We start from the raw sequence: 18492 nt of genomic DNA on the forward strand, positions 1-18492 counted from the left end.
GGGCTGATTCGGCGTCTTCCATGAGACTCGGGACTTCGGCAGGGCGTGCGCAGACCACGTATGTCGTTTTTTAAACTCTTTGACTTTCTGTTAGCCCTGTGCCCTCTCTTCCTAGTGGGAGTACGGACTTCCTAGGAATAGTGTGGAGAATCTCCGCTTTGGGCAGAAGGCCCAGTTCCCACGCTTCCCCGCGTCTCCCCGTCCCAGCTCTGGGGGGCGGCTCCCTCCAGCAGCCACTCCTCCCCCAGTCGGGGGGCGGGGGGGAGCTTTTGCATTCGGTACTTTTCTGTTTTCAGGATAAATTATAGGCAGAAGAAAAGTTTTTATTAGGGGGAATTTGAAGGAGTACAAGCATTTTTTTTTCCCTTGAAGGCTCTTTTCAAGTTTCTTTCAGAGTTGAAGAAACCCTCTTAGAATATAAGGTGAATTTCGCTTTGACAGGACTTCCTTTTTGATTTCCTTTAACACAGCTGCACTCTTTTATTTGTTTGATGGCTGATTCATTGCATAATGGCAGCATCCCGCAGAACCTGGGATGTAGAAAAGGCCTGGCCACGTCACTTCCAACTTGCTGACCACTCCCACATATGGCTGGAATAGTCAGAAGCCCAGCAGTGCGGGATGTTTTCCAGAGAATTGTCCAGGGTTGCGGGCCACGCTGCCCTGTGCCCGGAGACCGACGGCCCCCGGGCTCACACCCAGCGCCACCTGCTGGCCGCCCAGAAGGCCCTGGGAGCCACGGTGCTTGCTTCTTGTAAAGGCTGCAGCTCCTGAGTCCACAGCGCTTTTAAAGCGTTTGGGGACTTATTACCTTTATCTGCATTTCACTGCGGCATAAACCCTTGAATATGTCAGTATGCAGAAGTGTAATAAAAAATCTAAACAGTAGTGAAATTCAAGTTTCCGGGTACTCATCAGTCCTGTGTTCACCAAAGTGCAGGCAGTGGTGTGATAACTCGCGGGCAACCAGAGCCTCGCCTGGAGCGTCCGGGACCTCTTCAGGGCCGAGGTCTGCGTCACGGGGCGGGTGTGTGCATCTCTCAGCCCAACGTGTCCCTGACAGATTTTTCCATGCCGGGCATTTCCTGCTTAAAAGCGAAAACACAAAATGCAGATGGAGGACGCTCTCTTTGCACGGTGGTCAGGAAAAGCACCTTCTCTCTCCTGCCGATCTCCCACCCTGGCCTGTGGTCCCGCAGCCGTCCACACCCCATCACCTTCCTCACTGAGGACCTGTGCGCGCACCTCACGGTGCCTCTTCCCGGGGTCCTCCCCAGCAGGGTCTCTGGGCTGAGGGGACAGTGGGCAGGGAGGCCGGGGACCGGCAGGAGCATTCACTGTCTAAGTCTCGGCCCTGCACACCCAGCTCTCCTACTTGAGCACGGCATCTATCGCTTCTTTCCCTCTCCATTTAATTCGTCACGCAGCAGTTACCACCTCCCAAAGCGACGTGACAGTCACACGAACTCACCCTTGAGACGTGTCCAGCACACAGCAGGTGCTGGTAGGATTTGCTGCTGCTCACGGTTTTGCTGCCAGGGCTGGAGCTGGGTGTGCAGTGAGAGCTGGCAGAGCCCCTGCCCTCACTGGACTCGCTCCTGGCCATTCGGGCGACAGCTTCGCCTCCCTGCCAAGCTGCTGGGCATGGAATCTCCAGGGAGATGAGGTGTGACAGCAGGCAGCTGGCACCTGTGCCTGCCCCCTGAGGAGAGGGAACAAACACACAGCGCACAGCTCTCCAGGGGAAGTGCAGCGGAGACACACGCATTACACTCTCATCTCGTGAGGGGCGCCCCTGTGGGACCGTGGTCACTGGGTCCCTGTCCATCCAGGTCCTTCACTCCTCCTCCTCCTGGCCAAGCGCCTCGAAGGATGCACAGGATGGGGCTCGGGGCCTCTGAAACATGCTCAGGCGTTGCCCCCTCTCCTCCTGGGGGCGTTTGTCCCTGTCCCTTCAGACCCTCCCCTGCAGACATTTCTTCCGCCCCCCAGGGTCAGGGACAGGGCCGCTGGGACTGCTTGGCACCTTCTGTGCCTGCTGAGTCCTGGACGCTCAGTTAATGTCTGCTGGAAGATGCAGAGTCGTCCTGAATCCTCCTAGGAATAAATAAGAAAGCAGTTAATTTTAGGAAAAGTAATAGTTAGCAACAGACTCCTATTAAAGTTCATTCTAATGGAGAGAGTATGATTCTATTTGGGGAGTTCTTGGGTGTAGTCATAAACAAGTATAGAAGCCAGTGTTTTGGCGAATACCTGAAATCCCAGTACCTAGGAGGCTGAGGCAGGAGGATTGCAAGCTGAAAGCCAGGCACAGGCACTTTAACAATTTAACAAATCCTTGTTTCAAAATAAAGTGAATAAATAAAAGGTTGGTGTGTAGCTCAGTGCAAAGGGCCTGGATTCTATCCCCAGTGCACAAAAGAGAAAAAAGAAAGAAAGAAAGAAAGAAAGAAAGAAAGAAAGAAAGAAAGAAAGAAAAAGACAACACTCCCAGCCTTCCTTTTCAAGTGGAAATATGTTTCTATCATGAATATTTTATGAAAATTGAATTTTATGGGTGTTTACTTACTAGTAACAGAAGCACATTGCCATATAATCAACTCATACACATTCATTAATCAACTATTTGGTTTGATATCTATTTCTAAGGCTTTTTTCTTTCCTACTGCCTTGTCTCTTGAATATTTCTCCAAATGGTTTATTTCTATTAAGACATGGGAAAGACATGGTAAATCTAGGCTCTAAGCAATAGTTTTTACTTTCTCTAGAAAAAACAGTGAAAGATACAAAGTCAGCATTTTAGTCACGTTCTCGTGGCTGGGACAAAACACCCAACACTCACCACTGAAAGGAAGGGAGGTTTACTCTGGCTCGTGGTTTGGGGGATTTCAGTCCATGGTCTGCTGGCTTCAGGGCAGGAAGGGCATGGCAGAAGGGCTGGTGGAGGGGCGCTGCTCAGGGCAGGGCGTACCTGGAACAGAGAAGGGAGGAGCGGGGAGGGAGATGAACCCTTCCAGGCCCGGCCACAGTGACGCCCCTCCCTGCCAGGTCCCGCCCCAGTGACTCCCCTTCCCGCCCTGCCCACCCTGGATCACTCCACAGAGCCTCACCTTGCACACAAACAAGGCCCTTGTCACCTGGTTGCCAGCCCCTAGGCAATTCTGTGAGTTTAACAATGAGAGAGGCTAAGGCACAGAGATTAACCAATTTGCCTGAGGTGACTGAAAAATGCAAACCTTATTTGAATATTATGCAAGTATTTCCTACTTGCCTACTACTATGTGCTGACTAAAAGCTTAACATTTTTCAGGTCAGTGTAAAAAGTATCGCCTGCTTCACTGCAAGTGCAAGTCAAGCCTGTCTTCTGTGGAAATGTTTTGGGGTTTTTTTTGTCGATACCAATTTCTATTATTCAACAGTTACGTCCCTTCTTCTCTGGAAGAAACATTAACATTGGTGCCACATCAAACATTATAAAACTTCCTTACAAATGGCGCGTGGACTTAGTTCTGTATTTTCAATTACAACATCAGTATACGTTCTTTCTGAGTCGCTTCAGCGTCTGATTTCGGGTGTGTTTTCAATCAGACACACGGGCATCTCTGTTCGTGTTCTCATTTTGCTCCTTTCCTTTGGTGGCATGCGACGTTCGTGCTGAGAGCTCACCACTCGTGTAATGCGCGTTTGTGCTGTCCTTTCGGGGTTACTGACTTTAAACCTCTTTTGTCACAGGTTTATGTCATTGGATAGCGAATGCTTTTTGAGGGCTTCTGGCTTCTCATTCTCCAACGAGTAAACTTTTACTGCCACCTTGTGGTGAAGGAGAAAATTAGCGTGCACAGCGTACGTACTTTATTTTATTTATTTACTTATTTATTTTTCTAACTTCTCAGGTCTTTTTATTCTCCCCCCCCCCATTAAGTTTGTTGGTACATTTTAGGTATACAATACAGTTACATTCTTCATTGGGATCTTGTACCTTTACATGAGTATCTTGGTTCTTATCTTTTTCCCCTTCCCCTGCCCTCCCTTCACCCCCTCCACCCTTCCCTATTTGCAAAGATTTTGTTTCCATTTTTTTCCTTTTCTCATATTTTTTCTTTTCCCCTCTTACTTTTCCCCTACCCCTCCCACTTCCCCTGCTCCTTTAGACCTTTTCTTCCTGTTACACAATATCAATTATACATTTTTAAAATTACAGTATCAAGATCTAGGAGACATTACCACAGATTTTACAGAATTTAAAAGGATATAGAAAGCATATTTCAAAACTCTGTTTTTAAATAAATTTGACAACTTCTAAGAAGTACCTTGGAAGACAAATTAATGAAACTAACTCTGGAGGAAATATAAAATTTGAATAGCACCTATTAAAGAAAGTATATTCCTAGCTTGAAAACCTACCTATATGACAACAGTAGGCTCATAAACATTTTAACTGATAAATTATATCAAACATTTAAAGCAGAAAAAAAGGAACACTTCTCCCCTCATTTTAGGAAATCAACACTGTGCTAGTCCTAAAACTGGGTAAAGATAATAGAAGAAAAAAGTATGAACATAAATAGGAATTTGTTTAACAAAACAAACTATTAGAAGTCAGATCTGGCAGGATGTAGAAAGTGGTTTTGTTATAGGGATGGCAGTGTTGGTTCAGCATTGGAAGATCCACCCCCAAAAGTCATCATTTTAACAGAGGAAAGGAAAAAGCCATATGATCCTGTCACTAGTTGGAGAAAAAGTATTGGACTAAATTCCACAGCTGTTCATGGTAAAAGCTATCAGGAGACTAGAAGTAGAAGAGAACCTTCTCAACAGATCAAAGACATGTACTCCATACTTCCAGCGAAAACGCCTTATATGAATGGAGAAGATACAATGCTTTCTCCCTAAGGTGGGGAACAAGGGCAGATATGCTTACTCTTTATCTGTCCATTAAACTTTGAAACATAGGCCCAAACCAAAATAGTCTGGCAATAAAATGACAAAATTAGGATAGGATTGGCAAGGTAGAAGCAAAATCTTTATATGTAGATGAAATGATCATCTACAGAGAAAATACTAAGAAATCTCTAGGAGCCCTTAGAACTTGTATTTGAATTTAGCAGGATTAGAAAACACAAGGTATATATAAAAATTCAGGTCTATGTATACTTGCTATAAATGAAGAATTGGATATTGAACTTTAAAAGTTATGTAGGAGTACAAAGGACCTAGAAAAGTAAAAAAACAAAAGCAAAAAACAAACCAGTGTTGGAAGACATTTAGTACCTAATTTTAAGACTTCCTCCAAAGCTACAGTAATCAAGGCAGTGTTGGTGTAAGGAAAGACATATAGATCATTTGAATAAAACAGAGAATCTAGAAATAGAACCACACATATATGGTCCACTGAGTTTTGAAAGATTATTTAACATTAACATTTTATAGAATATAAACTCAATTCAAGAGCTGAGGAAAAGATAGTGTTTTCAGCAAATGGCACCAGAACACCTGGTATCCATATATAAAAAATTAACCTCAACCCTTTATTTCCATACATAAAAATAACTTAAAAGGATCTATGAACCTAAATATGAAAGACTTCTTCTTTAAGAAGAAATTAAAAGGGAAAATGTTTATGAATTTAGGGTAGGCAAGAACTTCCTAGGATACAAAAAACATGATGTATAAAATTTAAAAATTGATAAATGAGATTCCATCAAAATTTAGAACTTTAAATGACATCGTTAAAATGAAAAGTAGTCCTTAAACAGACCATATTTACAATGCATATAACCTATGACCAGAATATATAAAGAACTCTTACAGCTCATTAATAGACAACCCAATTAAAAAGTAGACACAAGAAGATGATAAATAGCCAGTACAGCACAAGGAAAGGTGTGCAACACTAGAATCAGAAAAATATTAATCAGTACAATAACAAGATTGAATTATACACTCATTAGGGAGATGAAGTCAAAAGTTTTAAAAGCCTTGTCATGATTTTTTCTTTTTGTTGGATTCTTCCCCTTTGCATTTAATTTGTCACACCCAATGGATTCATTCTGCTGGGGTTGTGATCCTCATTGTCTTTTCCTAGGATATTGTCTAAAATTTTTTGGAGTACTGGTTTGGTATTCATGAAGTTCCTAAGGTGCTCTTTATCATGAAAGTATCTCATTTCTCCATCAATTTTGAAAGATAGTTTTGCAGGGTACATCAATCTGGGTTGGAGGCTGTTTTCCTTTAGGGCTTGAAATACATCACTCCAAGTTCTTTTTGCCTTGAGGGTTTGCATTGAGAAGTGTGCTGTGATTCTGATGGGCTTTCCTTTGTATGTGATTTGTTTCTTTTCTCTCACTGCTTGTAGAACTTTGTTCTGTTGGGTTTCTGGAATCCTATTATATGCCTATGTGTAGACTTTTTTTGATCAAGTCTAGCTGGAGTCCTATATGCCTCACTTATCTGTATGTCAAGTTCTTTTCCCCTGCTTGGGAAGTTTTCTGCCATTGCTTCTGTGAACAGTTTTTTTATGTCATCTGCACCCTCTCCTGTTTCTTCATTGACTCCAATCAGTCTTATGTTATTCTTTGCATCGTCTAGCAGCTGCTGCATTGATTTATCGTGGTCCGTTACAATTTTGAAGCAATTTTTCTTTTCCTAGTCACTAATTGCAATCTTATCTTGTATATCTGAAATTCTGTCCTCACATTGGTTCATTCTGCTGCGTAGACTTTCAATGGAGTTTTTAATCTCCTAGAAATCTGTTTGCATCTGGTTTATGGATTCCATTTATTTCCTGTGTTGGGATTCTATCATGTTCCTCAGATCCTCTATTTTTTTATCTGTGTCCTCTCTAGATTTTTTTTTTTCTTTTTGGTACTGGGGATCGAACTCAGGACCTTGCACTTGTGCAGCAGGCGCCGGAACCACTGAGCTAAATCCCCAGCTCTCTCTAGATTTATTAATCATGTCTTGCACTATGGGCACAATCTTTGCTGTTATCTGAGAAATTATTTCTTATTTCATTTTTTCCAGATCTGCTTTTGTTGCCAGTTCAGGGAGTCCAGGTCATTGAGTATCAGATTGTTCCATCTTGTTTCCCTTTGGGATTGCTGTAGGTGATCCAAGAGTCTGTTTTTGAGGCTTGTTTATGTGTCTTCTCATTTCCTCTGTGGTGTTGGGGATGGTGCTTCTGGCACCCACGCAGCTCACCTTCTCTGCCCCTGGGAGTGTGGAATGGCGGTGGGGGAGCCTCCTCCTGGGTGCTGGGATTGGTTTACCTTCTCTGCCCTAGAAGTGTGGAATGATGGCAGGGGAGTCTCCTCCTGGGCTCTCCGATTGGCTCACCTCCTCTGCCCTAGGAGCATGGAATGGTGGTGGGGGAGCCTCCTCCTGGGTGCTGGGATTGGTTTACCTTCTCTGCCCTAGGAGCCTGGAATGGGTACATACTTTAAAATACAGACACGGGAAAAAATATTGACAAAGATGAGAAAAATCCCTTTAAGAAATAATTTCTGCCGAGGCATTAATTTGTCCATGCTTGGATGTTTTTAGGGACAGGGAGCTCAGTACCAACCCTTCAGACACCTCCAAATCTCCTCACTGGTTTAAACTTGATACTATGTGTCAGTCAGCCATCCCCACTTCCCACCAGGAACATGAGAAATCATTTCCACTTTATAACAAAGGTGACCTAAGGGTTAAAAACTAAACATGAAGCCAGGTGTGGTGGCACACACCTGTGATCCCAGCACTTGGGAGGCAGAGGCAGGAGGATCACCGAGAGGTGGAGGTGATTTGGAAAGTTGGAGAGCCCAGCCAGGGCTACATAGTGAGTTAGGGTTAGCCAGCCTCAATACAAAGCAAAACCCTGTCTCAAAACAACAATAATAACAAAAGCTAAGCATGAGATCCATGGGTCACCCTTGGTGACAAAGCTGGAGCCCAGCCCAGGCTCCCCGACATGACAGAGCCTCGCTCCAGCCATCAGTGCTGAGGTCCAGGCTGGCTTGGGGACAGGAGGACATTGTCATGGAGATGACACAGGCAAGGCCATTTCCAGTTTATGGGTCATCCTTTCAGTCTCAGAAAATCTCCAGCACGTCTTTCTCATACTTATTTTCTTATTTGGTGGAATAAACAAATCCGATTCCTTCACCTTCTAGAGGTGAATCCTTTATATCTTTTTTGCCCCTTCCTCTGGATATCACTCATCCCAGTTTCCTCCCACAATGCAGCCCTGGAACTCTACCAGGGGTTTCTGGCTGTCACACGGAACTGTATGGAAACTTGTAACACCGTAGCTAAAGATTGTTTCCCTTTTCCTTTGCTCTTGAAAAAGAGAAGTTTTGATAAAAGTCAAAAATACATATGATATGAGTCAGGGCCCAGTGGTGCATACCTATAATCCCAGGACTCTCTCTGGGAGGCTGAGGCAGGAGGATATTAAGCTTGAGCCCAGCCTGGCCACTTAGCAACTTAATGAAACCTTGTCTTGAAATTAAAAAAATTTTTTTTTCTTTTTGGTACCAGGGATTGAACTCAGGTCCTTGCGCTTGAGCAGCAGGCAGTGAAACCACTGAGCTAAATCCCTGGTCCAAAATTTAAAAATTTTAAAAGGGGCTGTGGATGTGGCTCAGTGCAAAGGGTTCAGTTCCCAGTACTGGGCAGGGGAGGGGTGGTGGGTTCCCAAGGAGCCTTATTAGGTGGCACTGTGCGGGAAGGAAGCCCAGGAGGCCCGGGGACACATCACCAAAAGCCAGCTTTCTAGCGGAAGGGACAGGATATTTCATGACTTGCTACCCAGTTAAAGCTACCCTTCCAGAACATGTTGCAATTTACACTACCCCTGAAATGACATCAGAACTTCAAAGTGGGCAAGCTTAACATTTTTCACTTTGCCCTTTGCCTCAATGATGACATTTTTATTTTATATTTCTGTAGGGACAGTAAACATTTCTGTGTTTGGATTTTGTGTTTTCCACTATGGGAAGGCAAATGGTTGAATAAAAAAGGAAATAACAAGACATATCGCTTTTGAAGACAGAGGGAGAAAGGATATAAATTAAGTTTTCTAAAGTCGTCTTTGCCCTGTGGAAAACAAGGTCCTGATGATTTTCTTGAACTCCAGGCCACCACAGTGCTGGGCGTTGTTCCTACTGGCCAGGGCAGAGGCCCGAGTGAGCCACCTTCAAAGGGCCAGGTCGGCCCCGCAGAGCCATGGCACTTTCAGACTGACGCCACAGGTGCTGAATCACAAACAACTGTACTCACAGGAATATAACAAAATCCATCACGTGGCACCATAAAATTCACAACTCCAAGTCTCCTATCAAAAATCACCAGTCATGCCAGGGATTTAGCTCAGTGGCTCCGCCACCTGCCTTGCAAGCGGAAGGACCTGAGTTCAATCCCTGGTACCAAAAAAAAAAAAAAATCACCAGTCATACAAATAAGCAAGAAAAGCTGACCTAAGACCAGAAGAAAATATCTGCAGTCATAAACAGATCCATAAATGATGGCAATGACAGAGTTATAGCAATGGGCCTTAGGACAGCTGTCACACATGGGACAGTCGAAAGAGACAGTGGATGTTTGGTCGAAAGAGATAGTAGATGTTTACATTTAAAAAAACCTTGCTACAGTAAAAAGTACATTGGCAAGAACAATGAAATAAGTGTGTTCAAAACAAGGGGGGTATTTCCAGAAGGATTAATGGCACCTTGTCTTTTACTGAAGCAAATTTTAAAATTTTAAACACTCACCATATTTTTTAATCATACCTTGTACATCTTACAAAATTATCCAGGTAGCTAAAGAAAATCATGAGTGTGATGAAGGAATAGGATATGCAAAAGTCTAGGGAACATCTACAGGTAAAAATAAAATATTAAAACTATTTACTCTGTGAAGAGAACATTAGACACTGCAGAAGTGGCCAGTGAACTTGAAAGTGTCGCAATAAGGATTCTTAAAAATAAGAATAGAGGGCCGGGGATTTAGCTCAGGGGTTTCGCTGCCTGCCTAGCAAGCTCAACGACCCGAGTTCCATCCCCGGTACCAAAAAAAAGGAATAGAGCGAAAAAGTGAAACTGAGGGATAACATCAAGGGGCATAAGCTACACATAACTCATGTCTCAGAAGAGGTACAGAAAAACATTTGAAGAAATAATTGTGATGGAAAAATGTCCGCATTTGATGAAAGCTAAAAATTCACAGGCCCAGCTCAATGAATCCCACAAAACAGAAATATAAAGAAACCACACCAAAGTTCATCATAATCAAATTGCTGAAACTCAGAAGTAAAGAGAACAATTTTAAAGTGAAGCTTTTAGAACCCCATGGATTATATACAGACGAGTGGAGAGGACAGTATCCCATAATGTCCTGCTGGAAGTCTTGCAGCCCAAATACAATGAACGGCGGCTTTAGATGCCAAACTGTCGACCCCAGTGTTCTACACCAAGAAAGGTAAATAGTGTTTTCAGACTAACAAATCCAACCACATAGACAAAATGAACTAACTCCTTGAAAGACATCTGCTAAGACTCAATTAAAAGAAGTATCTAAGGGCTGAGCTGTAGCTCAATGGGCTGGCACTTGTCTAGCATACGGCAGACCCTGGCTTCACCCAGCACCGAAAAAATAGAAAGAAGAGCATCGATCATCTTATATCTAATAAATCAAATTCATAGCTTAACCCCCCGTACAGAAGGAGAACACCTTCCCCATATTTCACTGTATTCAAAATATTTCAATAGTTTATTTTAGTTCATTGAAAAGAAAGCTTGTTATTATCTGTTTCTCTTTTGTAAGAATCTTTTTGGTTTATGCCTTGTATTAAGTAACTACTTTGAAGATAATGATATGCAGTGTAATAACTATTATTATTCTCTTATTATTTGATTATAAAATTTGTTTTTATTTTTTTGTAAGACAAAAAACCCAAAAAAATACAACATCAGCCCCAGATAGCCTCACTGGGGAATTTTTCCACACATTTATAGAAAATATAATTCAAATGCACTCAGAAATCATACAGAACCTAGAATAGAAAGGAACAAGGATTCCCCATCCCTAGTGTAAGGTCAGAATCACTTCTACAACAAAACCCAGAAAGTCCTTAGGGAGAAAACTGGAGATCCATATATTAGCAAATCCAGTCTAACTGTAATATATTATTTTAAACATTGATTTGTTAACATTATTTTTAAATGACTTAATTCCTCATGACCAAGTTGGGTTTATATCAGGAAGGCAACCTTGGTTTAATTTCCAAAAAAGTCAAACAACGTAAAATAAGTAAAGAAGAATTATATGGTCCTCTCAGTCGGTGAAGAGAAGTTCAAGACCTCTTCCTAGTTAAACAAAACAAAACAAAACAAACCTTGGAACAAGGAAGAATTTCCTCAACCTAAAGAACCACATCTATGCCAGGTGTGGTGGCATACACCTTAATCCCAGTACTCGGGGGCTGAGGCAGGAGGATCACCATGGGTTTGAAGCCAGCCTGGGCTACACAGGGAGACCCTGCCTCAGAAAAAAAAAAAGGAAAAAAAGAAAGAACAGAAAACCTTAGAGTCAACACTATTCATAATGGTGAAAAACTGAAAGTTTTCCCCTAACCTCAGGAACACAGAAAGGACTTTGTGTTTTGGACAGCACATGCCACTGCCCATGGATCTTGACTTTGTTCATTCCTGTCTCCTTCCATGGGCTTTCCACCCTCCACTCTTTGCCTGTCTTGTTCTTCCTGTCTCCTTAGCTCCTGGAATAGTCACTGAGTTTATGCCACAAGGTATTTTTATTGCTTTTACAATATTAGTCTTGCATCATATTTGTTTGCTTTTCTAATTACTATTCTTTTTAAATTTTTAAATGTTTACTAGTCCACATTTGCACTACATAATGCTTACATTTGTTCTGGAGAGTTGGTACCTGGACGTAACACCCGTCTCAATTCTTTTACTGCCCCTTCTACCCCTCCCCAGCCTCTCCCTCCATCTCACGGTCTGCTTCCCATCTGCAGATCTGCTCTTTTAGAAAGCACATACTGAGATAATTTCACTTTCCTATTAGTTAGCACTCAGAATGACACTGTGGTCGGAGCCTATTCTGTCCAGTTTTATTCATTTGTTTGGTTTCTTTTCTTCAAAGTGAATGCACACTTTCCAAAATGCACATGGGACTTGGGATGAATTCCTTTTCTCTTTGCAGGTTTGCCATTGCCAGGTCTCGGCATGCCCCAGAAAGCCAAGTGCCAAGCAGTGTCAGCTTTTCAGGGGAGATGACCCACCTCTGCTCGACTCCAGGTAAATCGGATTCAGTTTATTTGCTTTTTTCAGAACTGAAAAAATAATTCATAATAACAAATTTAAATGTTTGTTCAGCTCAAATATATATAAGGGCTGTTATGGCTTGTATCTAGGTGTCCCCTAAAGCCTCATGCACTCATAGGTGGAGCTTTTTGGAGGTAGCTAGCTCAAGGTATGTAAATGTGGATTAAGGATGTGTGATAACTGGATTAGTCCACTGATTGGTTTAGCATTGGTCTGGGTGTGGACAATGGGAAAACCCACCCTGGATGTGAGTGGTGCCAACTAATAGGTTTGTAGCCTGCATGGGATAAAAGGGAAAGGGAGGCTTTCTGCTTCCTACTTCCTGCCTCCTGTCTGCACTACCTTGGACTGTTTCTCCTCTTTGATGCCTCTCTGCCATGCCACCCTGCCTTGGAGCCAGCCAACTATGGACTGAAACCTCTACAACCTGTGAACTAAATAAACCTTTTCTCCTTTAACTTTGGGTGCCGGATATTTTGTCTCCATAATGAGAGAAGGAACTAAGAAAAGGCCCAAGTTTTGTGTTCTCCTTTTAAATTTGCTTCAATTCTTTGTAACAAAATAAATTCACTAAATCATTTACATAGGAATAGAAGCTTTAAAAGATTGAATTACTTATATTTCAAGCTTACTACCCTTAATTGGCTAATACACAATTTGAAAATTCAAGGCTAAGTCCCCAAACAAAGTGTTCATTGCAGATTCAGAAATATGGGTAACATAGTTGGATAGAAAGGGTTGGTGTTAGTTTTATTTTTATGCTTCTAAAAATTAATGTTTCTCAAAGAAGTGTGAGTTCTGGGGTAGGTGGAAGACCAGCCATGGGTGGATCCAGAGGGCTGGTGATGGAAGGGTGACATTTGGGATCTGAGAGGTGGGGTGTGGATGCAGCATTGTGTGATGATGGAAGGCACCACCTAAGCTCCGGGTCCTTGGACCTCAGCAAGTCCTTGGTTCTTGAATGATGTCCTGCACTGTCTCACAGCACCTTGTGAGTAGATTACCCATGTGTAACAGACCCTTGTAATCTGAGAAATGCCCAAGTTCAAGCTTGGCCTGCATGCTTGTTTCCATGTAGGGAATATTTGCAGTGTGTGAGCCCAGGGCTTGGAAGGTCTTCAGGACTTGTCTTGCTCTTTTTCACACCTGCCATGGCCAAAACATGCCAGAGCCAGCCCCCTGACCATAGTGGGGGACAGAAGGGAGGAGAGAGCTGTCCCTCGTATTGGCCACCCAGCACATAAGCTGACCCAGCAACCCTGCAGGCTTGTGACCAAGACCAGCACTTCCTGCAGGTCACAAAGACTTTGTGCTTGATGTTACCTAGGAACAGTGAGTGTGAGCAGGATATCGAAGGACAGTGTGATGGGTAGGAAAGAAATGACCACTTTGGCAGAAAGGCTGAGCAGGTCATGCTTCGCCGATGAGAAGAGCATACCTGAGATTTGGGAGGAGGAGGGAGGAAGAGGCTTGGGGACTGTGCGTAGCAGGTGTGGTGGCTTCTCGGACATAGTCCTTTCCCTTATCTCTTCACAAAGTCCCTCATCGCAAACATGGCAGCTTCACTGAGGTCTCCATGAACTCAACATTGCTGTCCCTCCTATGTCACTCTGTGTAGGGCGTGGCTTGGACTTCCTGGTTTCCTGCTTTCCCAAGATGCCTGGCACAAAGCGGTTGTGATATTCTTCCAGATTCTCCACCTGAGCCTTCCAAATCTTCCCTCCCTGCTTCTCCTACACCTGGACCCCCCAATTCCTTTGCTAACCTCCACCTTGGATTACTTTTGCTGGCTTTGCTTCCTGCTGATAGTAGAAATAAACCACGGGGTAATGACACTAGTCATATGTTACCAATCAGCACATATTTTAGTACCTTTGCAAATTAAATTGTTTCAAGATTTTTAAAAATGAGTGATCAGACATGGACTTTCCAAGATCCATACCAAGAGGGCATACAAATACAAGGCACTGAGAATGTTTCTTCATCGTTTGTTTTCCTAACATATAACAAGTCCCCACCATTATCACAACAAGCACAACACTGGGTTTCAAAACCCAACCCTTATATTTCTACTGTAAATTTTTACTTTAGCATAATAGTAGCCACCTATGCTTCTCAGTACCTTTCCCTGAGGGATACAGGACGCAATCTTTGTGTTTAGCCACTTGGTAGGATGTGTGTGCTCCTGTGTGCGCACCTGTGCAAAAGTGTCAAACCAGGGTGTCCCTCACATTATGCCCACCTAACAGGTTTTGCCTATGTTGACCTGAGCATCATACAAGATATAATACACCCACCTCACTCTAGGATTTGTTTTTTAAAAAGTTTTCCTTTGATTTTTCTGGTGGAAGTAGCCCAATTCAATACAATGGGACATGAAAAAATAGATTTCCAAGTTTTGGAGGTCAAAAGTGAATCATCAGATTACTTGTGTATGGATTATGAAGATGATCCATTATGGTAAAATACATGTTTTCATAACAGAAGTGTGGGTGGATGATGATGATGATGATGATTTTGATGTTGGCCATGTGAGCCAAAGTTCCTGTGACCATGCAATGGAGCAAGAATTGGCTAATACAGACACAGGGAAAGCAGACCTCCTTGATTCAGATGATGAAGAAAACAGCAATGTGAGTGCATATGTGACTAGTCAAAATGTTGCTAAGTAGGCACAGAATGAAATGGAATGATCCAATTTAGAACTAGGTCCAAAAATATAGTGTGGACCTTGACAGGGGTGAATCCTGTTGGACAGAGGTGAAACCCACTGGACATTGCCATTTAATGTTGGAAATTGTAACAGACGAAATACTACAAGATGCTGTGAAGTTCCGTACCAGAGACTCCTGCAATCAGGTCTCTAGTCCCCACCTGCCCAGTGTGTGACATAGGCCTGAGAAAAAAATATACTAAGAGACAGTACTAGGAGAGAGAAAGCGGGGTACTAGGATGACCAATGTCAATGCAACTGACAAACCCACTGGCTCGTCCCAGGCACGACTTTTATTGGCAATCAATTAGGGGTAAAGGCAACATGTGGTTTCTATGGAAATTAATGTAAACAAGGCTAGAAAGGACAAGACAAAGCATTCTCAAGTTAGGAACAGAATAGGCAAAATATATGATTGTAATTAGAACATTGTCCTTCTAGTCTGAAGGTTTTAGTTGTGGGAACAGAATTTGGGTGCGAGTTACTCCAACCTCAGCACATAGGCTTCAGCCAGACTCACTCCTATAAACAAGCCAATTGTGGGGTTCACTTTTTACAGTTTGCTTTAGGCATAATCACTATTATGGCCCTCTGCAATCCACAAAGGCTGAAAAACAAGTAAAAAATTCTGTATGCAACAATAGCCAAACTCAGAAATGTATTTATTATGGTACTTCACTAGCTGAACTGAAAGCATTCATAGGTCTGCTGTACTCAGCAGGGGTTTCTAGTGGTAATTGAAGGAATGTAAATGACTTATGGAAAATGGATGGGTGTGGGCTTGAGGTTTGTAGAATTACAGTAACCCTGAGGAAGTGTGTTTTGCTTCAGAATTGCTGAGATTTGATGACAAAACCACCCCACCAAGAAAGAAAAAGAACAGATAAACTGGCTGCTATCTGGTCATTGTTTGACAGACTTGGGAGTAGTTGCCAAGCAATTTACACACCATCTGAATACATGACTATTGATGAACATCTTGCAGTATTCCATGACCACTGCAGCATGAGTGAGTACATTCCAAAAACCCTTCAAAATATGGTATAAAAATTTATGCCCTTGTAGATCCAAAGACTTATTATACTCTCAATTTAGAAATTTATTCTGGAACTCAGCCACCAGGTCCTTATTTGTATAGTAATAAACCAAATGATGCTATGAACAGACTTGTTGCTCCCATCTCCCAAACTAATCAGAATGTGACATTTGACTATTGGTTTACCAGTTTCTGATTGATGTTACATTTGCTAACAGAGCACAAGTTGACCAGTGTAGGGACTGTACACAGGAAAAAAGCAGAAATTCCCAATGAAAGGTTGCAATTTGAAACCAGAGAAGTGTAGAGTACAATCTTTGGATTTCAGAAAGATAAAACACTGACCTCATACATGGCAAAGAAAAACAAGCTGGTGCTGCTGATGTCAACATTGCACCATTATGGAAAAATTGGTAGAGAAACTGTTACAATTGGATGGGCCAGAATGGTGCACTGTCTCTCTTTACTGATGTCAGCAATCCGATCGGTGTGACTTCCTGAACTTAGGCCTGAAAAATCACTAGGGTGGTGTTGTGTTTATGATTGAATGAAAAGAAGGGAGGCTGGCTTGGGGTTAGGGGAGCATGAATAGTCATTAGAGTGATGTGTTTTTGACTGAGTGGAGAGAAGGGAGGTAGCGCACATGACTTCCCTGTTTTAGGATTATGGAAGCATGGATAATCATTACGGTGGTGTGGCATTTACATTTGAGTGAAGGGAAGAGAGTGACTCAGCTCTTTTGCTTCTAACTGTACTAAAACCTCAACAAAACTGAAGCCTGAGATGGTAACTTTTTACAACAAAACCAAAGACCAAGTAGATGTTGTTGATGAGTTATGCAGCAACTATGATGTTAATCGAAACACAAAGCATTGGCCAATGGTTGTGTTTTACTCAATCCTAAACATGAGTGGCATAAATAATTTGATAGTCTACAAAGAAAATAACAAGTACAAAATACCACTGAGAAAGTTTCTTAGAGGATTGGGACTGGAACTCATAAGAGATCATTTACAGCAGAGGAAAAACAAAATGTTTCTGCCCCAGGACCTATGTAAAAAAATTTTGGAGCACACTGGCGAGCTGACAGGTGAACAGGCAGGCAAGGCATCACAAATATCTACTACTACGACAACAGGAAAACCAGAAAGATGTCAACTGTGCCTTACAAGAAAGGACAGAAAAATAAAACATACATGCTATTGGTGTAAGCAATACTTGTGTACGGAACATGCAATTTTCATGTGTAAGGACAACTGAGGCAAAGATTATTTTTCTTTGAGTTCTATTGGTATTTTTATTGTAATTCAAGTCAATTTTTATTTCTGATCCCTTAGGGTTTGCAGGCAAGTAGACAGCTGATGTGAAAATGTTGACATTTATTCTAAATGCACAATACATATTAAGAATTTAATGCTTTATTTTATTGATATTTTATGTTCCTATTAAGTACACATTGTATATTTAATAAGGGCCTCCTGACAAAACAGCATGACCAAGAAGATATCAAGTATGTCTTACAAAATGGCCGGGAAAGAGAAATGTATGTGCTGTCAGTGTAAGCAATGTGTGTTTATGGGATGTGCTGTTGTCATGTGTGAAGACTACCTTAGGTGTGATACTTGGAATGAAGATTACTGGGCCGGGGATTTAGCTCAGTGGTTCAGCCACCTGCCTCACGAGCGCAAGGACTCGTGTTCGATCTCCAGTGCCAAAAAAAAGAAAGATTTTTTTTTTTGTAGATTGCCATTGGTATTTTCATTGTAGCTCACATAGGTTTTTATTTCTGATGTTCTTTTTTCGACTTTGTACACCAAAAACCAGTTGAAATTTTTGATGCTTTTTTATAAACACTCAATAAATATTAAAAATGGAATACTTTATTTTTGTGATTTTTTTCCTCCTAATCATTCATTGTTTAATATAAAATTCATAAAATCAAAATTAATAATTCATCAAAGAAATATTTTAAAGAATAAACATAGATTTGACACACCCATGTTTATGCACCTTTATAAAAAATGTGTTATGCCCCCTGATTATTTTTGTACTTGTGAAGCATCCATTTCCTCCAGAAATACCATGAATGAACTAACAAAGGATAAAAAGAGGGAGCAAGAAGAAAGGATAATTTGTAAGCTGAGAAAGTATAAAAAGGTTGCTTGCTTTCAATTATATAATGTCTTAGTTACTTTCATGTTGCTGAGACAAAATACCCAACACCCACAAGTGAAAGGAAGAAAGGTTTATTTTAGCTCATAGTTTGTAGAGGTTTCAATCCATAACTGGCTGGCTCCAAGGCAGGATGGCAGGGCAGAGGGGCATCACAGAGAAGAAACAGTCCATGGCAGGGCAGACAGGAAACAGAAAGTCTCCCTTTCCCTTTTATTCCATTCAGGGTACAAGCCTATTGGTTG

At 42.0% G+C, this 18492-nt stretch overlaps 1 protein-coding gene across 1 annotated transcript in view; it reads left to right on the top strand.

Annotated features, from left to right (window-relative positions):
* The window catches only part of Ube2u (ubiquitin conjugating enzyme E2 U), a 61941-nt gene that overhangs the window by 34608 nt on the left and 8841 nt on the right, over positions 1-18492 (top strand). Inside the window, exon 7 of the mRNA XM_021255600.2 lies at positions 12205-12299. Within this exon, the coding sequence (XP_021111259.1) occupies positions 12205-12299 (95 nt within the window). The remainder of the gene's footprint in view (positions 1-12204; positions 12300-18492) is intronic.

The sequence above is a fragment of the Heterocephalus glaber genome, unplaced genomic scaffold (genome assembly GCF_053883595.1).
Source record: "Heterocephalus glaber isolate CG9 unplaced genomic scaffold, H.glaber_assembly_v1.0 deba00001442, whole genome shotgun sequence".
Classification (NCBI taxonomy): Eukaryota; Metazoa; Chordata; class Mammalia; order Rodentia; family Bathyergidae; genus Heterocephalus; species Heterocephalus glaber.